General features: G+C 41.6%; 1 protein-coding gene across 1 annotated transcript in view; it reads right to left on the bottom strand.

The window, feature by feature from the left end:
- KCP (kielin cysteine rich BMP regulator) overlaps positions 1-21003 on the bottom strand; it is a 158048-nt gene that overhangs the window by 32884 nt on the left and 104161 nt on the right. The window contains exons 26-36 of the mRNA XM_073619328.1: positions 14670-14763; positions 14384-14557; positions 12386-12468; positions 11295-11388; positions 9138-9320; positions 6968-7138; positions 4748-4924; positions 1941-2026; positions 1275-1365; positions 429-511; positions 151-324 (exon numbers count right to left, since the gene is read on the bottom strand). Coding sequence (XP_073475429.1) covers positions 151-324; positions 429-511; positions 1275-1365; positions 1941-2026; positions 4748-4924; positions 6968-7138; positions 9138-9320; positions 11295-11388; positions 12386-12468; positions 14384-14557; positions 14670-14763 — 1410 coding nt within the window. The remainder of the gene's footprint in view (positions 1-150; positions 325-428; positions 512-1274; positions 1366-1940; positions 2027-4747; positions 4925-6967; positions 7139-9137; positions 9321-11294; positions 11389-12385; positions 12469-14383; positions 14558-14669; positions 14764-21003) is intronic.

Below are 21003 nucleotides of genomic sequence, written 5' to 3'. Positions count from 1 at the left end.
TATTACTTTTCCCAAAAGCAACATCTATCAGCACCTGTAGTTATATCTATCAAAGTTTTCATCTTCGCCTAGCTTAAAGAACTATGTGCTGCCTCGCTAAGGACATGCAAAAAAATCCAAATCAATGACTGTTTCCAGTGGTTGCCTCACCCTGCAAGTGCAGCGGCTGCAATCATCCTCAGGGTCAGGGAAGCTCTCTCCATTCAGACAGTCCTGGCCATTATAGTTACATCCATCACACACCGGACACATGCATGGATCCTCTCCAGGGTGAGGACAGTTCACATTTTCACAGGCCCGAGGGACACAGGTAACATGCCCTCGCTGAGAATTAGAAAAAGATATGCCACTAGTTTACTATTATTTAATCAGTGAAGATATCATGGCATTACTTTAGTGCCTTGGAACTTATAGGTTCCTTCACTCACCTTGCAGCGGCATTGTTCACATTCACTTTGTGGGGAAGTAAAAGCCTCCCCATCTAGGTAGTTCCGGCCCTGAAAATGGCAACCTAGAAACAGGAAGACAATCACTTTTCCAGGCCCATGAGCCCATCTGTCACTTTAAATAAAGATATCCTACTCCAAAGAGGAATGAAGGGAAAGTTGAACTTGACCTTTTTATATTAGGAATATAATTATATTATAATTTGGATATACTGTAAAGACACCAGTGTTGTCTCTTTTGTTTATGCAGGATTAAGGCAGCAACTGATGTTTTGTGATGTTGGTAAGTACTTCAAAATTAATGCTGGAAGCAAAATCTGAAAACGAAGTGGTGGCCTCATCCTAACCCTTCCACAATTAGTACTCTTATAATCTTCCAAAAAATCACACTATATAATTGACTACAGGTGGTACTATTGCAACTCACCTTTAAATAATATGCAAGGGAAAGTAACAATGAAAAAAATTACACTGGCTAGTCACAAACCAAGTGTAACTGGACTTCTTTTATCTTTTACCACCAAACAGACCTCAGAGGTAGATGTTACCCACGTTGCACTGGCTGGCCTGAGCAGCTCCTGGCAGTGTTTTCTTCGCAACATCAAGACAAGTTCCTGTGCTAAAGTGTGTATGTGTGGTTCCCAATCTACAGGAATGAAAGGAAGAACCATCTAAATAGGTTCAGTGAATAGCTATTTCAATAGTTTACATGGGCCATGTGCCATATATGCACACTATTTGATGAGGGGGTGGGGGGGATTTGCTGGAGGTTCCTTTCCTAAATAAAGGTGTCTTCATAATATCAGATCACTGTCAATCAATAATTACCTTGGCACAAGGGACAATCACAAGGGCCGGTCACAGGATGTGGACAATTCATTGGAGGACACAGCTTGCGGACACATTGGACAGATCCAGACTGAAAAATGATAAATATGTTTTTTTTAATTTGAGACACGTGGTGAACTGATGACTAGGGAGGTTTTTATAATACATATTGATTTAGTACAGCAATATATCAATATAAAGTGACTATCACTTTTAAAATAAAGAGAGCTGTTTGCAGGTATAAAGTGTAGCAGTGCTCATCCACACTCAAAGACAGTAGCAGATGTGAATAAGAGCTGCTGCAGGTATGTGCTTGCACTTTATACCTTCTAATAAGAGCTCTTTTTTTTCTAGGTTATACCAGGGGTGTTATATACCTGGTCCCCCGCTGCATGCTTTGGTTTCTCCCGCCAGCTCCTAAATCACAACAGGAAATAGAAGACAGTGGGAGAACCCACAGAACGCTGTGGAGGACCAGGTAACGGACACACCCAGAAGTGTTGGATACCTGAGGCAGCTGGAGATCTGAAACACAGTGGGACAACAGCAGCTAAAAAGGTAGGTATACAGACTGCCTTTGCTTCGCCTCCATGGACTTACTGACAGAGACACTTTTATTGAAGTTTTCACATACATAAATATAATGACATAACAGCGTATGCTCACCCTGCAGGTACACTCAGAACAGGTTGGGTTGGAAAGTTCAGGAACAGTTTGACCGTTAATCATATCCACTCCATTATAAGAGCATCCTGAGAAAGGTCATATGAGAACATATGATATAAAAAAATAGACACATACCTTCCCATTATACAGTACATGTGTGTTGTATTACTGAAAGTTTTTTTTAATGAAAGAGAATCCCATGGTACACTTGATATGAGCCTGCATACACTGGAATGGTGGTCTATAACACGGTACCAGCTGGAGGTTCAACTTCAGATGATCTACCTAAATTAATGCTTTCTCTATAAATACTGTAAATTTGACAACTGTATAAGAAAAATTCAATTTGTGCAAATAAACAAAATATAAAAGTATACAGTATAAAAAGAATGATATTGCAATGTACAGGGCACAACTATCCCACAGAAATACATGTTGCATGGGGTGCCTGAAATAGGATTTCTATATGAGTGCAGACATCTGGGAAAATAAATTAGAGTCTTGAGGTCATTCTGTACACCAGCAGTGTACAGAATGGCTGCAGGTTGCCATAGGATACGATATTTGATTATTTTAACAGCTATACAATGTCTGAAAATTAAAATGGAAAAGTACTATTTTGTAACAAAATGCCTCATGTATGGGTTGATTTACTAAACTATTTTCATCAGAGCTTATTAAATGGGGTAAAGCTCTGCTGATTTCCATCAACCAATCATGTGCAAGCAAAAATGCTGTTTTTTATTTTCAATGCACCTAGATTGGGTAGTCTTTAAGAAAAAAAAGTGCAATTGCACTTGTATTTGCCTTTAGTAAATCAACCCCATAGTGTTGTATAGTGTATGTGTTTTTCTAATCATTTAAGCCAGTGGTTGCCAAAATGTGGCCTGTGGGCTGGATGTGGTCCTTTGCTTGCCTTTATCTGGCCCTTGAGACACTGCTCCTTGTACTGATATGAGGAACTATTCCTCCCATTGATACAGGGCACTGACACCAACAATAGGCACCATTACTTTCTCTGACACCAGTAGTGGGGAACTATTCCTCCTAGTAACAGCAGCAACATGGAGTTTTTCCTTCCACTGAAACCAATAATAGGGCACCCATCCTTCCAATGATACCAACAATGGGGCACTATTCCCCCTCCCCACTGATATAAATGATGGGGCACTACTCCTTCCACTGACATCGATGATAGGGCACTATTCCTCCAAATAATACTAATTATGTGGCACTATTCCTCATTTTTACATAGTTGGTGAGATTGAAAAAAAGACACAAGTCCATCAAGTCCAACCTGTGTGTTGGACTTGATGGACTTGTGTCTTTTTTCAATCTCACCAACTGTGTAACTATGTAACTATGAGGAATAGTGCCACATAATTAGTATTATTTGGAGGAAAAGTGCCCTGTTCCTACTGACTGACAGGAGGACATCATCCTCCTCCAGTATGAGGATATCCTCCTCGTACTGATAAGAGCTATGTCATTTTTTTTATTCCCACTGCCCACCAAGCCCGAGACATTGTGCACTCTCATTGATGTTGGGGCATTTTCTACTCTCACTGCCCACAGTCCAGCCTTCCTAAAGTCTGAGGGACAGTAATCTGGCCTTTTGTATACCTCTGCTTTAAGTAATACAAGAAAATCAGACAAAATCCGATTCATTATAGGTGCTTTGCCTTTTAGTTTTAATCCTGCATATTTGAAGGGGGAATGCATCAAACGTGGCTTTGTTTCAGGTAAGGTGATGCAGGGGGACCAAATATCAGAAAGTTTACATATTTGTGGAAATCTCTCATTACAGTGGCTGCAACAAGACTTATTTAATATTTGAATCAAATATCTGTTGTCCTCCTATGACCTCCTCACAAAGACATATTTATTATTTGAACCACATATCTGTTGTCCTGCTATGCCCTCCTCAACAAGACATACTTAATATTTGAATCACATATCTGTTGTCCTGCTATGCCCTCCTCGACAAGACATACTTAATATTTGAATCACATATCTGTTGTCCTGCTATGCCCTCCTCAACAGCTCATTATAAATCAAGGAATTAATCTAAAGCTTTGTTACTGATAGTCACTTATCTCCCTACATCATCTAATGCTCAGTGGAATGTTCTGATTTGGATTCAGTGATGATCATGAGACACAGTTACCAAAGAATATGATAGGTATTATGCAGAGATTTGTTCTCATAAAGCAAAATTCAAGAAAATAAAACTGTTAAATGACAATGACTAGGATGTTTTATCAGTTTTTTACTGTCATCTTTCTAGTTAAGGTGAATAAATGAAAGGAAATAGGTACCGGTAATTGGTTGTATTGGTATTAAATATGTCTTGCACAAATATACCTGAGCCTGTGTACTATTTTTGTCCTTTTTTATTTTATTTTTGTTATGAGAATGAGGTTAACAATGAAGGTGGCCACAACATTTGGCCAATATAACAAAACACATGCCAGATTTTTTTCTGATAGTATGATTTCAAATTGAACTGGTGGTTCTGGGTCTAGAGGCAAAGACTAAGCGGTGCATGTTGGATAAATGGTGGTCAGTCTTTTATCTAGCAATTGGCGGAAGGAGGGAGGCCTTGGCTAATTGAATATGGAGTATAATTAAGGTGGGAGGTGAAACATCAATCTGGAGGGGGGGGGCAATAGTTAATAGACTGGTTTGTGTGATACCATTGATTGTAGTGAAAACATTGTACTATGGATTGTTGGGTATCAGTAGGCAGAGTTTGAATGAAGAATTTCCAAACATCAAAAAATATGTTTTTTCTCTTTAATACTTACCATCACACACGGGGCAGCATTTTCCGGCAGGAGTGCTAGGGTGAGAACAGCCAGGTTTATAACAAGGCTTCTTACTACAGGTGACAAAGCCATCAGCACAAACACATCGGCTACATGAATCTTGGGGAGATGAAAATTCCTGCCCATTCAGGTAGACTTGGCTTAGGTACTGACAGTCTGTGGAAAAAAGCTCTCTGATTATATTTATCTCTCACAAAATCTTACACACAGTATTTACTGTACTGTTTCAATCATGTTATTCATTTTTTTTACTTTTGCAAAAAAAAAACAGTAGTGATGATTTTTCTTTTCACACAGTTTAATAACAATTTGCATGGTAACACTAAACTGTCAAATAACAGTTACAGGACAAATGTGATATGCATAATCGTGTTAAATTTTAAAATAGTATAAACTAGAGATAAACATTACAGGACAAGATATTTGGAAAACTCTCCCCCATATCAAAGCAAAACCAATAGAAAAAGAAAAGAAAAATGTAGAATAAGGTGATAAAATAGTGGCCCAAAGAGCCCATGATCTTTTGAAGCCCACCCTTATTATACACCTGGCTGTATAGCCAGATAACAATTATCAGATTGATTTTGTCTTGCAATATTCTTAATTTTTTATGAGTCGTAATCCAAGAAAACCTTACCCAGACTAGGTTGAAACTGATAATAAATCCTATCTAAGCCAGGAAATAAATGGATGGTGTTTGAGAAATAAAACAAAGCAACCATATATCTGTGATGATTTGTAGCCTGCTTCTACAACTAGTATAGATGTTTGCCAATATCTGAGAGGTAAGTAGGCTGTATTAAACCATCTTTAGATTTTAGATCTCATTCTCAATATGCAGTCCAATTTAATGGGCAGACAATATAGCATGGCTATAGTTGTGCCCAGCCCATTGCATTAGTGGTGTGCATCCCAAAGCTCCAACACATGCGTCTGTGTGCATGTGTATAAATACTGACGGTGTTAGTAGAGTAGTGGACCATGTCATAAGGTCAGAGATGGGTGTCAGTAGGGCAGTGGACAGTGTTAGTAGTTTTTTTATTTTGAATATTTTTTTTGCCCCGTTAGGGGGCTTTGGTGAAATATCGGGGGTCAGCTGCACCACGCAGGGTGGTTAGGATGTGCCCAGGCACACCCAGCACACCTTGTGCGCACGCCTATGAGCACGGCATATATGAATTGAAGATCTATTTAAATTCCCATATGCAAAGGATGTCACTGTAGTGATATTAACTGAACTGTTTTCCTCCAGTTTGAGTAGATCTGAGTGTTGCGGATTCAGAAAGTGTAAACTGAAAGAAATCACTTTAACTGACTTCGTGGCTCATGGAATTTCTCTGCTGGAAATCTCTGTGATCATTTGCCTTGTATCAAAGGTAGAAACTATTAAACTGCACTTGTGGAACATGTGAGCAATATCTGAACTGGAGACAAATGTTTTGCTGAGTCTTGGAATTGAGGCAGGCCTAGGTCAATCTCTTAGGCTAGGTTGACACTTATGCGAATTGGATGCGGTTTTCCCTGCATCCAAATCCAATTCGCATGACAGAAGAGTGTGCCCGTCTCTCAATGGAGCCGGTTCACACATCTCCAGGGTGGCCACAGAGCACACAGCAGAAGGGTCCTGTGCGTCTTTGGCTCCATTTTAGGTCTGAATTCAGGCAAAAATTTGGACCTAATTCGCACCTGAAATGGTGAACAGGGATGCACTAGACCCCCTGCTGTGCCCCACACCGCACATAGTTTGAACCCAGCCTTACTACCCAATGTTCTCAAATTTATCATATATGGGCAACAATTAGCTGGGTATACAGCTGGCTATTTTCAGTCAATTTCAACCACTTTCAAACTACAGTAGTCCTGTACAAAGCGATTGAATTTTCCTCTGCAGTCTGTTTTGGTAATTTCTATCCCACCTACTTATAATCAACGGAAACCAGCGTTTTTTTGTCTTTGACTACTATGGGATTTCATCAAAGAATGGAATAGAAAGTTAAATCATTTGATCAAATAGTGATTCGTATTGTCAGCTTAAGGTTAGCAACAATTAAAGGTATATTAGAGACATTAGTAATAAGAAGGGCAGATAACAGACAAAAAAGTGTGAAAATATGAGTTTTACTGAAGAAATGAGGGAGTCAGAGCAAAATTTACTGCAAAGATTAAGCACAACTTTACAATATATGTAATATGATTTACCTTTGCATTCTTTGCAGCATTGTCCAGAGGCTGGATATGGACAATTAAGGACAGGGCAAGTTTTGGGCTGACAATTGACGCTACCTTCCCAGCAAACACACATTGCACATGGATCTGAAGGCTGGGTGAACTGCTCCCCATTAGCCAGTTCTTTTCCAGACAGAAGACATCCTAAAAAAAAAAAAGTTTATATGTTTCAATATATGATGCTATTCCATTCCAGGACAATCTTGGTATATGACATGATATGTAAGATATTTGTGGTTAATAAAAACATACTTTTAAGTATTGTCAGTGAGCAGATGTTTTAATACGTTGTGTTTTAAATTTTTCCTTTTGTACTAATATGGGCTAGACTGCCAGAAACAGAATTTAACTAATTAAATTGAATATCACTTCATTAAGGAGAAACTCTAGACAAACAGCTAAATATACAGTTGAATTTATATATATATAAAGTGCTAAGAACAATTATTTTCCCCCTTCCTCATTTTTTATTTTTTTGCATATTTGTCACACTTAAATGATTCAGGTAGCATCATCAAGCAAATTTTAATATTATACAAAGATAACCAGAGTAAATACAAAATTCAGTTTTTAAATGATGATTTAATTTATTAAGGGAAAAAAACCTCTTCAAATCTGCCTGGCTCTATGTGAAAACATAACTGCCCCTCCCCTTTCCCTTGCTAAATCATGAATGAATTGTGATTAACCACATTTTTTGGAAAGCAGAGTTAAATTTCACCCAGGCCTGATTACTGCCAGACCTGTTGAATCAAGAAATCACTTAAATAGAAGTTGTCTGACAAATTGAAGCATGCTAAAAGATCTCAAACAGCAACACATGCCGCAATTTAAAGAAATTCAAGAACAGGTGAGAACAGTCTGCAAAGGGTTACAAAGCCATTTCTAAGGCGTTGGGACTCCAGAGAACCACGGTGAGAGCCATTATTCACAAATAGAGAAACATGGAAGAGTGGTGAACCTTCCCAGGAGTGGCTGGCCTACCAAAATTACTCCAAGATGGAATCAAGGGACGTTGCTCAGAGGTGGGTAGGGGGACGGAGACAAGAAGTGGGGGGAGCTCCTGCATCTATTCTGTGGGAAAAAAGGCCTGTGTATATGTATAGGTGTATATATATATATATATATATATATATATATATATATATATATATATATATATTATAACTAAGTATAGCCAGTTTTGATGATTAATACACATATTCAACACTGCACATAAGATATAGGTAAGTGAAATGTAGTAAACTTGATTCTTGATTAAGCAATTAATCGTCAAGGTTCAGCCTTTTATGTCACCTCTCTGCATTCAGTCTTGTCATTGGGCGGTGAATTAGCATCATCATGTTCAGTGGATCAGGCCCAGGAAGAAAGTGATCCTAGAATCTCAAAAAGGTAGATTATTCTATCATTATTTGCAGTATCACAAAGGTTACCGCAAAGTGTTATGAGACAATATGGTCCTTCAATCCAGTGGCGGCCCGTCCATGGGCGCCGCCTCCCCTATCCATGCATCTGGCCCCATTATCTACATATCCAGGAGAGCAGGAGAGGACACCACAGCCCCACCACATGAGCGGGTAAGTGACAGACCGCCAAGGTTGGGGGGGGTGCTGTTTCAGTGCCACCCCGCCGGGGGGGTGGTGTTTGTTTGCCGTCCCCCCAAAAGAAGAACACACCAGCTGCCACGGACCACTAATATACATTTTTGAACTCCTGGAGTCACTTTCATTATGTTTTATTTTTTCAGGCAATAGAGCTTTAATTGTCTTTGGGGCTTTCTAAAAAGGAATTATACAGGAGTAAATAGATTCCTATACTGTATGTGAAACACTGCCATGCCAAGCCCACAGTGCATTCCACTCCATGTACACACTCCAAATCATGACCAAACATTCGAGTGTGCTTCTCTAGTAAGGAATTAAACCTGGTCTATTAAAATATTTGTACAAATTTAGTTTTGACACAAACTGGCCAATGTCACTTTCAGATTTTTTTTTTTCTTCTGCTTTGTTCCTCATCCTGATCCACAGATGATATCATTAAATTGCATGTTCACTGACCTTTAATTCTTTTCCACAATTCAGAAAGCAGTGTATAGAGGCCACTGAGTACATGCTACCATCATAAAAAAATGCAATGTTACCATCACAGGAACGGCAGCAGTCTCCCTGAAGGGGATGTGTACATGGTGTTGGAGCACAAGGCTTCCGTTGACAGGTTACAGTTCCATTGTTACAGATACAGTCTCGGCATTTGTCTGACGGATCATAGAAACGTTGCATGTGTCTGTATGTGATTCCAGTATATGGACAGTCTGCTGGTGGCACTGAGAAAACAAAAAGAAAGCACACAGATACTGATTTTAAAATAAACTCTACATCAGTTTGCCATTTACACTGAGTTCTACAGTAGTACCATGGGATAAATAGAACCGAGCTGGCACTGCTTGTAGGGACCACTTAAAGTGGTTGTAAACCTCTGAAATGAAAAATGAAGAAAGCATATCCCTTGATAGTGTGTACTTGCCTCAATCCAAAGCACATAGTGTGGTTCCTATCTGCTCTCTTTGCTGTTGGCATGACACATGTTCACACAAACAGGTGCATTGGAAACTTTGTATTGAAATAGCACAGCAACAAACCCGGTGGGAAGGCTGCCCAGCCAGGTGCACTCACGGTTTCCAGTAATGTGAAGAGAGCGGGTATCAGCTGAATTAACAGTGTCTGTAAAGAGATTAGCATGTGGCCTGGCCATCTTGTGCCCAAGAGGGAAGGTGTCCAAGGAGATGTGACCTTATGCTGTCCCTCCTTGCCAGGAACCTCTCCCTTGCCACTAATACTGTTCCTAACAAGTAAGTTACCTGTCTCTACTCTACCAATTCGCAAAATGCATGCAAAATCTGGAAGCCAGGACCTTAACCTCCCTGGCGGTATGGTTATGTCTGATTTTTGATGCTGAAAGCGGTACAATTGTTTTGCGTGGAAATTTGCCATTTTATATTGTAGGCCTGTAATTCTTAGGAATAACTCACTTAAATCTGTTCAAACAAGAGTCTAGTAGACATCCTGGGTATGATAAAGTTTGAAACACAAAATCATAAATTATAATATAATAAATAACTATAAATAATTATAACAAATAATAATATAATAATAATAAAATGTATTCAATAATGTCGTCAAATCAAAAACACTGAAATTTGCTCAGTTGCAGAATTGTCGCTGTCGTTACTTTCAGTGTTTGATGATGAATTTCCCCACTAATCACTATCGATCAATTCTGCAAGTAATTCTAATTTACTATTGCTGTTTTCTAGCTGGTCTAAAACCGCTTTTGATGTAAAAGGACACGTTTTGGTTGCTATGGACAATCTCAAGTTTCCAAGCAGAAAGAACAGTATATATCATATAAAACTGCATGCAGGGCACTGGACAAAGCACTAGGGTCAAAAGGGATGTGAAATTATTTGATACAGTAATGTAATCTGTAAGATTATAGTTTACTGTATGAATTATGCTTTTTACACTTTTTGAATTTGGCGCCGGGCTCCATCCCCGTGCGTCGTGACGCTCGCAGGGAAGGAGTCCAGCACAGTTATAGATCAAGCGGAGGACATAGCCCGCACACACAGCAGGGAGACATTGCAGGATCCTGGGGACAAGGTAAGTAACTTTGCCTGGATCCTGCGATGCAACCCCAAGTGTGGCTGGGGGTTACCACTTTTGGTAATGAAAATTCACCCCAAGCCACACTCGGGATTACCTCTAGGGAGGTTAAATAGGCTCTGACTGATCCAAGATGGCTGTTTAAGTCACATGGGTTGGCAACATCCATGGGTCGGCAACTCTCCAACAACAGAAGAGCACCACCTGCAGTGGAGAAAGTAGACTGCACCTGCCTACATGCTTACACCACAGAATCCTGAGGGAATGCCCCCCCACCAGTACACAGAAGATGATTGACAGCCTCATCTGTGCATGTTTCCCTATGTGACTGCGTAGAGGTGGGTGTGTCTATTCCCTCCACTCAGGCCTCAAATTACACTCAGCTTTGTTCTCTATGCTGTGCTGTGTGTAATGTCAGATCTCCGCCCCCTGCCTTTTGTAGCTTAGAAATGCTGAGTAAACTGTATGTCTTAGGAGGCTGTCAAGGAGAAGGAGCTGCAGATAAACAGGTACAGCTTATGTAGGAGGATTTGTCTCATCTCTATGTATCACCTGAGGCCAGTCACTTCACTGGGTATATGAAAGGTTTACAACCACTCTAACATTAACTGGCCTACCTCCATGAATGTTATTACCTGGGCACTGAGGGCAGCATTCTCCTGGCACAGGGTATGGCTCACTACAAGCAAGCGGAGGGCATCGCTTTGTTAGACACTGCACGTTACCATTCTGTAGACAGACACACAGTTTTGTCATTCATGATTAATCATTTCATAAAAGAGAGGAAACACTGAGTCATCTACAGATATACAGAGAAAAAAATGAAAACTGAATAAGATATTGTATATCTCTAAACTAAAAATAAAATGAGTGGGATGATAAGACAGTTAAATGAGAAGCTCACATGGAAAAACAAACAGTCACAGAGTTCTGGAGGCTAAATCTGAACTTCAGTTTCACCTTCAGTCTTGCACAGTTGTGCAGGCTTCTCTGCTGTACTAAAAGTGCTTACTCTGATTTCAATGCAATTTGTATAGAAAAACTCACACCACCAGACTGACATCTCCCCTTAAAGCATTTTGATATTTGTGTAACATCTCCCAGGAGCTCACTGCTTGCATCAGGGCTGAAGGCTCTTGAGAGTAGTACTGAAGCAGGATGCTGTGATGTTTTCAGGAAGCCATGTAGGGCAACCTTCCAGGCCCTACCCACCAGCCATTATCTGCCTGAATTACATAGAGAAGCCCAGAGACACAGCATGTTGAAGAGAGGGGGGGGGGGGGGGGGGTTACCAGGGGAGGCAAAAAAATTAGCCCATTAAACAGTTTAATATTAAAATATTAAAATAATTACTAAGGAAACACTACAGAGTGGCTTGCATTACAGAAAAAGGGTCCTACATTTATTGTATGGATTTAACTTTATCCAGCTGTATACAGTTGGAGTACAATCACATTTATATCCACTCCCTAACCTTGCCAGATATCCTCTGGCCAAGACTTTCAGGGAAAAGAATTAGCTTAATTGGGTTTCCCTGGTCAACCACTGATTTTCCCCTAGGTTGGGCCTGTTCTGGGGGTTTTTCTGTACAGTATGTCCTTCCTTCAGGCAATTTAAACGTGCATGCTTGTGGAAAGGTGATTTATATGAAAGGTCTTTTGGTGATCAGATTGTGCCTATATGTCCAACCACCCATTGCCATAAAGCACCTTAAGTTAGTACTCACAATGCAGTGACATTGTCTGCACATGTCTGTGGGATGTGGAAAATCGGCACCATTGGGATATTCCTTTCCAGCGTAATTACAACCTGTACAAGACAAGAAATGCCACATAACAATCTACAGTCAGTAACATGTCTTAAAATTGCATTGTAATTCCCTTCTCTTACAACACCCCTAAGAACCTTGTTTGAAGGGCTTTTGTTTGCTTTAAACAGGTTTTGTATTCCTATGGAAGTGCAGGTTAATTGCAGGTCAGAAGCAGACCAACTGCAAGTCAAAAGCATCTGTTAATGAATTCTAAAGTGTCTCAAACTGATTTCAAACTGATTCCATCAACACAAACCCAACGCCTTTCAACACAGGCCCTAAAACTTTCCATAGTGATTTCCTTTTTATTTAATAGATGGCATTGTAAGAAAAATCAAACCGTATTTATGAATGTCATACCCATTTCCATCATCTACGGCCCAAACACAGGAAGCTCTTAACTTTATTTTCTTTGTAACTGCTAATGGCGTGTGCGCTTTTTGCAGGCCTTTTTGTTGGCATATTTCCTAAGACATACAAGATTGTGTATAAAATATACATGTGTAGGGTTACATGCTCTATAGCAGGGATCTCCAAACTATGGCCCTCTAGCTGTTGCGGAACTACACGTCCCATGAGGCATTGTAAAACTCTGGCATTCACAAACATGACTAGGCATGATGGGAATTTTAGTTCCTGAACAACTGGAGAGCCATAATTTGGAGAACCCTGCTCTATAGCAATGATTTTCAACCACCGGGCCATGGCCCACCCCCTGGCCATTTCCTTCCATCTCCTTTCACTCCAACTAGCTGCAGATCCCTAACCTACCACAGTGCCTCATAGCTCCCATAGTGCCCCTCAACTTCCCACAGTGCCACCTAGCCTGCTGCAGACTCTCCAGTCCCCCATGGTGTTTCTAACCTCCAAAAGGGCCCACAGTGCTCCCCTGCCCCCTCCAGAAACCTCATTCCCTACAGGGAAAAAAGAGAGAGGCTCCCATCATGCCACATGGAGTGTGATGGTCCCATCCTTGTACATAGGAACAAAGGAAAAAACACCCCCTCAGATGGGACTTTGACGGACCATCCACTCAATATTGTATAAAAAATATCTTTAATAATATAGAATAAAATACACGTGAAATCTACACATGACAAGAGTGCACAACAAGTGTCACATGAAAAACAAAAACAAACAACTGTGTACATGAACGTCATACAATGTAAATGCCCTAATGCCCTAATGAACAACTGGAGAGCCATAATTTGGAGAACCCTGCTCTATAGCAATGATTTTCAACCACCGGGCCATGGCCCACCCCCTGGCCATTTCCTTCCATCTCCTTTCACTTCAACTAGCTGCAGATCCCTAACATACCACAGTGCGTCATAGCTCACATAGTGCCCCTCAACTTCCCACAGTGCCACCTAGCCTGCTGCAGACTCTCCAGTCCCCCATGGTGTTTCTAACCTCCAAAAGGGCCCACAGTGCTCCCCTGCCCCCTCCAGAAACCTCATTCCCTAAAGGGCCACCAAGTCAGCTGCAGAGTCTCCTAACCCACTCCATAACCAACACCCTTCCCTAGAGTGACACCCAGCCCTATCCACAGTCTTCCAATGCAAATATAAAAAGCCAAAGTTTGTAAACAAATCATTCACCCAAAAAAAAAAAACATTTACCCCAACCTCTGCCTCCTACACTTCCAGGAGGCATTGGGGATGTCACCAAGCCTTCCAGAGGAGCTAGAAGCTTGAAACCTCGCAAGAATGCACTTTAGTCCATTGCAAGAGTGCATTGTCACCGAACTTAAGCTCCCAGGAAATGTCACCTGTAACTCCTGGAAAGGTCAGAGACTGTAGGTACATTTTTTTTCTGGTCAACTGGTTTGCACAATTTCATACTCTTTTCTGACCACTCTCTATAGTCTCCAGTGATCATTGACCTCCCAGCCCTGATATACACCAATCTTACCATTACAGTTGTTGTTGCAGCAGGTTCCTGGCAATGGATATGAACACTGTGGTCCTGGGCACCCTCTGTCTGCACATGTCACTTGCCCACCCTGGCATCCACATTCCTGACACTTGTTATCTGGGTTTGTGAACTGTTGTCCATCCAAAAACGTATTCTCATAGTATATGCAGTCTGAGCAATGTAACCAACAAGTTTACATGGAAGAAGTACATACAGAGTGTTAAAAATAAATACAATTGACCACATGGCATATTTATATTAACCAGTAAAATAGATGTCTTACCAGGGCACGTGGCACAGCAGTGGCCGGGTTTTTTTTCTGGTCTAGAGCATGACACAGATGGGCATACAATGGGAGTACACTGGACTGTACCATCCTATGCACAAGTAAGAGTGTTAGAGATTTCAATATTCTATAACCTTTCAAACACATTAAGAATTATACACAATAATATCAGTTTGTAATTGATACATTTAACCTGTACATGTTTTACCTTTTTTAAGCCGAAGATATAACTACTGTAAGTACCTAACTTTGACTTGCTTTTAGCATCCTGTAATCCCCTGTACAGCAGAGCTCAGACTGGGAGAAGCAAGAACAGCAAGAACAGCCCTAGGAGTCAAAAAGTTGTGCTGCAGCAGACATGAACTGGCAAGGAATATTTTGACAGGAGGCTAGAATATAGTGAACAGAGGAATGACTCATCAATGTCCTGGCTGTCCAAGGCTGGGGTCAGGAGGAGACCTAGATGTATTGCTTAACCATACCTCCCAACAGTCTCGGACTGTGCCAGACTATCCCACCTTTTGAGCAGGGCCCCGCTGTCCAGTGTGCAGGGGCTGAGTCCAGCAAAGTCTCTGCCCCTGTACATTGTGCTCACAATGACAATGCATTGATATGCAAATCATCACACGATTTACATATGAATACGATCGGCGGCTTGTTTTTTGCATATAAATGACCTCACTGGGTTTGCATATGAAAGAGCTATAGTGGCTCCTTCATGCGCAAATCCTGTCTGTGGCTCATTCATTTGCAAAGCGGAGGGATACCACTCCATTCCTGTCACATCTTACTGCCGCTACACATACTGTAAGATCTCCAGCAACTAGTGAGTGAGTTAAAGGGAGAATATATGAGAAAAGGAAATTCCCCTGGGTGGACTTTACCGGCACTTGCTAACAAATATTTAAGTAGTAAGTACATGTAGCAGAATATAAATAGTAAAAAGATTTTTATTTTGACATAACATAGATTAAAAACATACTATATCATACATTCGACGGAGCATATTACAGGAACAATAAATTTCAGTATTGTTACCAAACAATTAATTGTACGAGGCCTCTTTTTCACATCCAACGCGTTTCGGAATAAATAATGTTTTTGTCCTTTTTCAGGGATGAAGCAGAAAAGAGCAATTCGTCTAAAGTGATTGAAATGTAACATAATAAGTGAATTATCATGGCATGTAAATATAAATATGTTTAGTCAATCTATGTTTAGGTTCCACTTATAATATGTCTCGTTGAATTACTTTAAAATTCCAAAATTGGAATAGCATTGGGCATTGTTGCTGGTATAGTTATAATCATTGGAACATCATGGTTATCACTGGTTGGCATTACTTGTTGATAGTCCCATTTAATGGGGCATGAAATCTCACCTACCCCCGTCCCGCCCGGATACGTGCAGGCCAGAGCAATGTACTGAGGCAAGAGGAGAGGAGACCCCTAAAAGTAAAACAATGTAGATAGAATTAGTATTTATATGCATATATTGGACAAAAGTTCACAAATTGGGTATACATAATGTCTCATAAAAATTTGTATCATTAATCAAAATCATTAATTTGTAGACACATGATCTCTACATAGTAGTAAATATTACTCATTTTATGAGACATTATGTATACCCAATTTGTGAACTTTTGTCCAATATATGCGTATAAATACTCATTCTATCTACATTGTTTTACTTTTAGGGGTCTCCTCTCCTCTTGCCTCAGTACATTGCTCTGGCCTGCACGCATCCGGGAGGGACGGGGGTAGGTGAGATTTCATGCCCCATTAAATGGGACTATCAACAAGTAATGCCAACCAGTGATAACCATGACGTTCCAATGATTATAACTATACCAGCAACAATGCCCAATGCTATTCCAATTTTGGAATTTTAAAGTAATTCAACGAAACATATTATAAGTGAGTGACCCATTACCTAAACATAGATTGACTAAACATATTTATATTTACATGCCATGATAATTCACTTATTATGTTACATTTCAATCACTTTAGACGAATTGCTCTTTTCTGCTTCATCCCTGAAGGACAAAAACATTATTTATTCAGAAACGCATTGGGTGTGAAAAAGAGCCCTCGTACAATTAATTGTTTGGTAACAATACTGAAATTTATTGTTCCTGTAATATGCTCTGTCGAATGTATGATATAGTATGTTTTTAATCTATGTTATGTCAAAATAAAAATCTTTTTACTATTTATATTCTGCTACATGTACTTACTACTTAAATATTTGTTAGCAAGTGCCGGTAAAGTCCACCCAGGGGAATTTCCTTTTCTCATATATATGTAATTATTGGATGTGGCACTGCTCCCTTTTGACCTAGGGAAGCAAATCACCCTATTCAGAGTTAAAGGGAGAAGGGGCCTGTGCTGGAGTTGGTCTGGGGGTCTGTATTGAGGATCCATTCTGAAAAGGTGGTCTGCTCTGAGGAGGTTATCTGTACTGAGGAGGTGGTCTGTATTGAGTATCTGTACTAAGAAGGTGGCTTTACTGAGGAGAGGAGGTGGTCTGTACTGGGGGTCTGTACTGAGGAGGTGGTCTGTTCTGGTGGTCTGTACTAAGGAGGTGGTCTTTACTGAGGAGAAGGTCTGTATTGAGGAGCTGGTCTGTACTGGGGATCTGAACTAAGAAGGTGGCCTGTACTGAGTAGAGAAGGTGGTCTGTACTGGGGGTCTGTACTGAGGAGTTGGTTTGTACTGGGGGTCTGTACTAAGAAGGTGGCCTATACTGAGGAGATGAGGTGGTCTGTACTGAGTAGATGGTCTGCACTGGGGGTCTGTACTGAGGAGGGGGTCTGCACTGGGGGTCTTACTGAGGAGGTAGTCTGTACCGAGGAGGCGGTCTGTACTCAGGAGATGGTCTGCACTGGGGGTCTGTACTGAGGAGATTGTCTGCACTTGGTGTCTTTACTGAGGAGGTGGTCTGTATTGGGTATCTGTACTAAGAAGGTGGCTTTACTGAGGAGAGGAGGTGGTCTGTACTGAGGAGGTGGTCTGTTCTGGTGGTCTGTACTAAGGAGGTGGTCTTTACTGAGGACAAGGTCTGTATTGAGGAGCTGGTCTGTACTGGGGATCTGAACTAAGAAGGTGGCTTGTACTGAGTAGAGGAGGTGGTCTGTACTGGGAGTCTGTACTGAGGAGTTGCTCTGTACTGGGGGTCTGTACTAAGAAGGTGGCCTGTACTGAGGAGAGGAGGTGGTCTGTACTGGGGGTCTGTACTGAGGAGGTGGTCTATACAAGGGGTCTGTTCCGAGGAATTGGTCTGTTCAGGTGGTCTGTACTTAGGAGGGGTGTGCACTGGGGGTCTTACTGAGGGGGTGGTCTGTACTGAGTAGGGGGTCTGTACTGAGGAGATGGTCTGCACTGGGGGTCTGTACTGAGGAGGGGGTCTGTACCAAGGAGGCGGTCTGTACTGAGGAGATAGTCTGCACTGGGGTTCTGTACTGAGGAGGTGGTCTGTACTGAGGAGATGGTCTGCACTGGGGGTCTTTACTGAGGAGGTGGTCTGTATTGAGGAGATTGTCTACACTGGGGGTCTTTACTGAGGAGGTGGTCTGTATTTAGGAGATTGTCTGCACTGGGGGTCTGTACTGTGGAGGTGGTCTGTTCTGGTGGTCTTTACTGAGGAGGGGGCCTGTACAGAGGTGGGGGTCTGCACTGGGGGTCATACTAAGGAGGTGGTCTGTATTTAGGAGGGGGTCTGTACTGAGGAGGGGGTCTGCACTGGGATCACACCAAGGAGGTGGTCTGTACTGAGGAGATGGTCTGCACTGGGAGTCTGTAGTAAGGAGGTTGTCTGTTCTGGTGGCCTGTACTAAGAAGATGGTCTGTACTAGGGGTCTGTACTAAGAAGGTGGCCTGTATTGGGGAGAGGAGGTGGTCTGTACTGAGGAGGTGGTCTGCACTGGTAGCCTATACTGAGGAGGTGGCTGTACTGGAGGTCTGAACTAAGAAGATGGCCTTTATTGAGGAGAGGAGATAATCTGTATTGGAAGGTCTATACCCAGGAGGTGGTCTGTACTAGGGGTGTATACTGAGGAGGTAGTCTGTACTGACCCCTGCACTCTGTATGTTATGCACCCCTACTCTTTATGCACCACACACTCCAGACCCCTGCACTCTGTGCAGTATCCTGAGCCCTAAAGATGATGCATTATGCACTCTCCTGAACAGGTGTCACAGTAGTCAGCGGAAAAATCCAATCAGTATCCAATAAGGTTCTCCAATTATTCCATGAGAAATGTGTTTACTGTGTGTTGTTTTTCACTGTATTCTCTGCAAGCATTTGGTTTTGCCAGTGTACTTAAAAGCCACACAATACGGCCACGCCCACTGGCCACACTCACTCGGCAAGCTGAATTCCTCCCCTTTACAAATTGTCCCTCTTTGTCCAATCCAAAAGTTGGGAGGTATGCTTAACTGCAGTGGAGAAAAGTCAGATCCATTGTCAAGCTTGGCTCTACTAGCAGGTAGGGCTGTGTATACCTCAGCATTAGATGGACAGAAAAAGCTCTTGCACACAGTCTCACATTACCTCATACAGCTGTAGAGAGTAAAATACTCCTGTTTGTTGTAGCACCCAAGAGCCAAAGCTGCAGCATAATTTTGCCTACCGCTATACATTATAGAATATGCTGTTCAGCCGTATGCCCTAAAGTACAGCCATGTGCAAGAGCTCAAATACAAATCTTTTTGCAGGTAAAACACCTCCCTTATATGCAGGACATTTTTTCAGTGGGAATGCGGGGGAATGCAGTTCCGGCACCTCCAGCACTGAATGTATGTATGGCAAGGGGAGATGAGGTGTGCTGGAGGGACTATTGATGCCGGCTACTGGGGGATCATTTGTTGCTGTTGGGGATCTATTGTCCCTGGGGGTCTATTGTTTCAGGTGGATCTATTGTTGCTCTTGAAGAATCCTGTTGCTTGGTGGTCTTTTGTTGCTGGGGGAGACCTACTGTTGAGGGAAGGGTCAGGTCTATTGATGCTGGCTGCTGGGAGATCTTTTGTTGCTGGTGGGTTTTTTTTTTTGCGAGGGGGGTGTATTTTTGCTGGGGGGGGGGGTATATTGTTGCTGGCTGCAGAAAATATTTTTTACTGCTTTTGTTTTCATGAATCTATTCCATACAAATTCCACAAAATGATACTAGGTTTTGTATTCTCTAAAAATGGTGGCACTGGGAGTTGGGTAGGGGTAAAACCAAGGGACAGTGCCCGAAGGGATGGAGGCAAGGGGTGATTCAGAAGATTAGCTGCACCTACAGTATCCTCTGAGAAAAAAATGTTCTGCTTATATGTATTTCAGCAGCATATTTAGCTGTATGCCTGGAGTCCAACTTTAGAGCCCAATCCCACCCAAAACATTTTCTAATGCCGCGTACACACGATCAGAATTTCGGCCCACAAAAGACCGATGAGAGTTTTTTGTCGGAAAATGCGACCGCGTGTATGCTCCATCGGACTTTTGCTGGCCAAATTCCAGCCAGCAAAAGATTGAGAGCATGTTTTTAATTTTTCGGTTGGGAAAAGTTCCTATCCGAAAATGCGATCGTCTGTGGCAATTCCAAAGTGCAAAATATTGACGCGTGCTCGGAACCATTGAACTTCATTTTCTCGGCTCGTCGTAGTGTTGTACGTCACCGCGTTCTTGACGGTCGAAAGTTCAGAGAACTTTTGTGTGACCGTGTGTATGCAAGGCAAACTTGAGCGGAATCCTGACGGAAAAGCCGTCATATCTTTTTCCGACGAGAAGTCTGATCGTGTGTACGCGGCATTAGCGTTAGACAAAGAAAGTACAGGTTAGAATCACTGTCAGCGTTTTTATTCATGTGGTGAGAGGAAGTGAGATCTCTCTCCAATGGAGAAAAAGACAGAGAAAAGAAACCCAAAAATGTTAGTGGTGCAGGGAAGGGTTAGAACCTCTTGCTGGATTTTTATTGCTCTCAGCGTCTTCCTATCCCAGTGACACCTATTCCCCTCATTTCTGGTGTCACAGGAACAGAAAGTGAGAACAGGTCTCACCAAAACAATCCAAGACCGCAAAAAAAAAAAAAAAAAATGGAAAAAGGTGAATGGCCAGAATATACAAATTTCCTCAAAGTCATTATTTTCAAACAGGCATGTCAAGCCTAAATGCACGCTTCATTGATTAAAATGAATATACTGGAACTTGTATGCACTGCCCATTCGTCTTTTCTCTAACCTGTTGTGGTACCGCCACCAAGCACATGTACAGTAGGGTTGCTACCTCATCCCTTTAAACCCGAACACATATGAATTACACAGGTTCTGAGGTCTATTTCATGCAG

This window comes from Aquarana catesbeiana, linkage group LG03 (assembly GCF_042186555.1).
Source record: "Aquarana catesbeiana isolate 2022-GZ linkage group LG03, ASM4218655v1, whole genome shotgun sequence".
NCBI classification, from domain to species: Eukaryota; Metazoa; Chordata; class Amphibia; order Anura; family Ranidae; genus Aquarana; species Aquarana catesbeiana.
The sequence above is the reverse complement of the archived record's forward strand: the minus strand, read 5'-3'. Positions and strand labels throughout refer to the sequence as shown.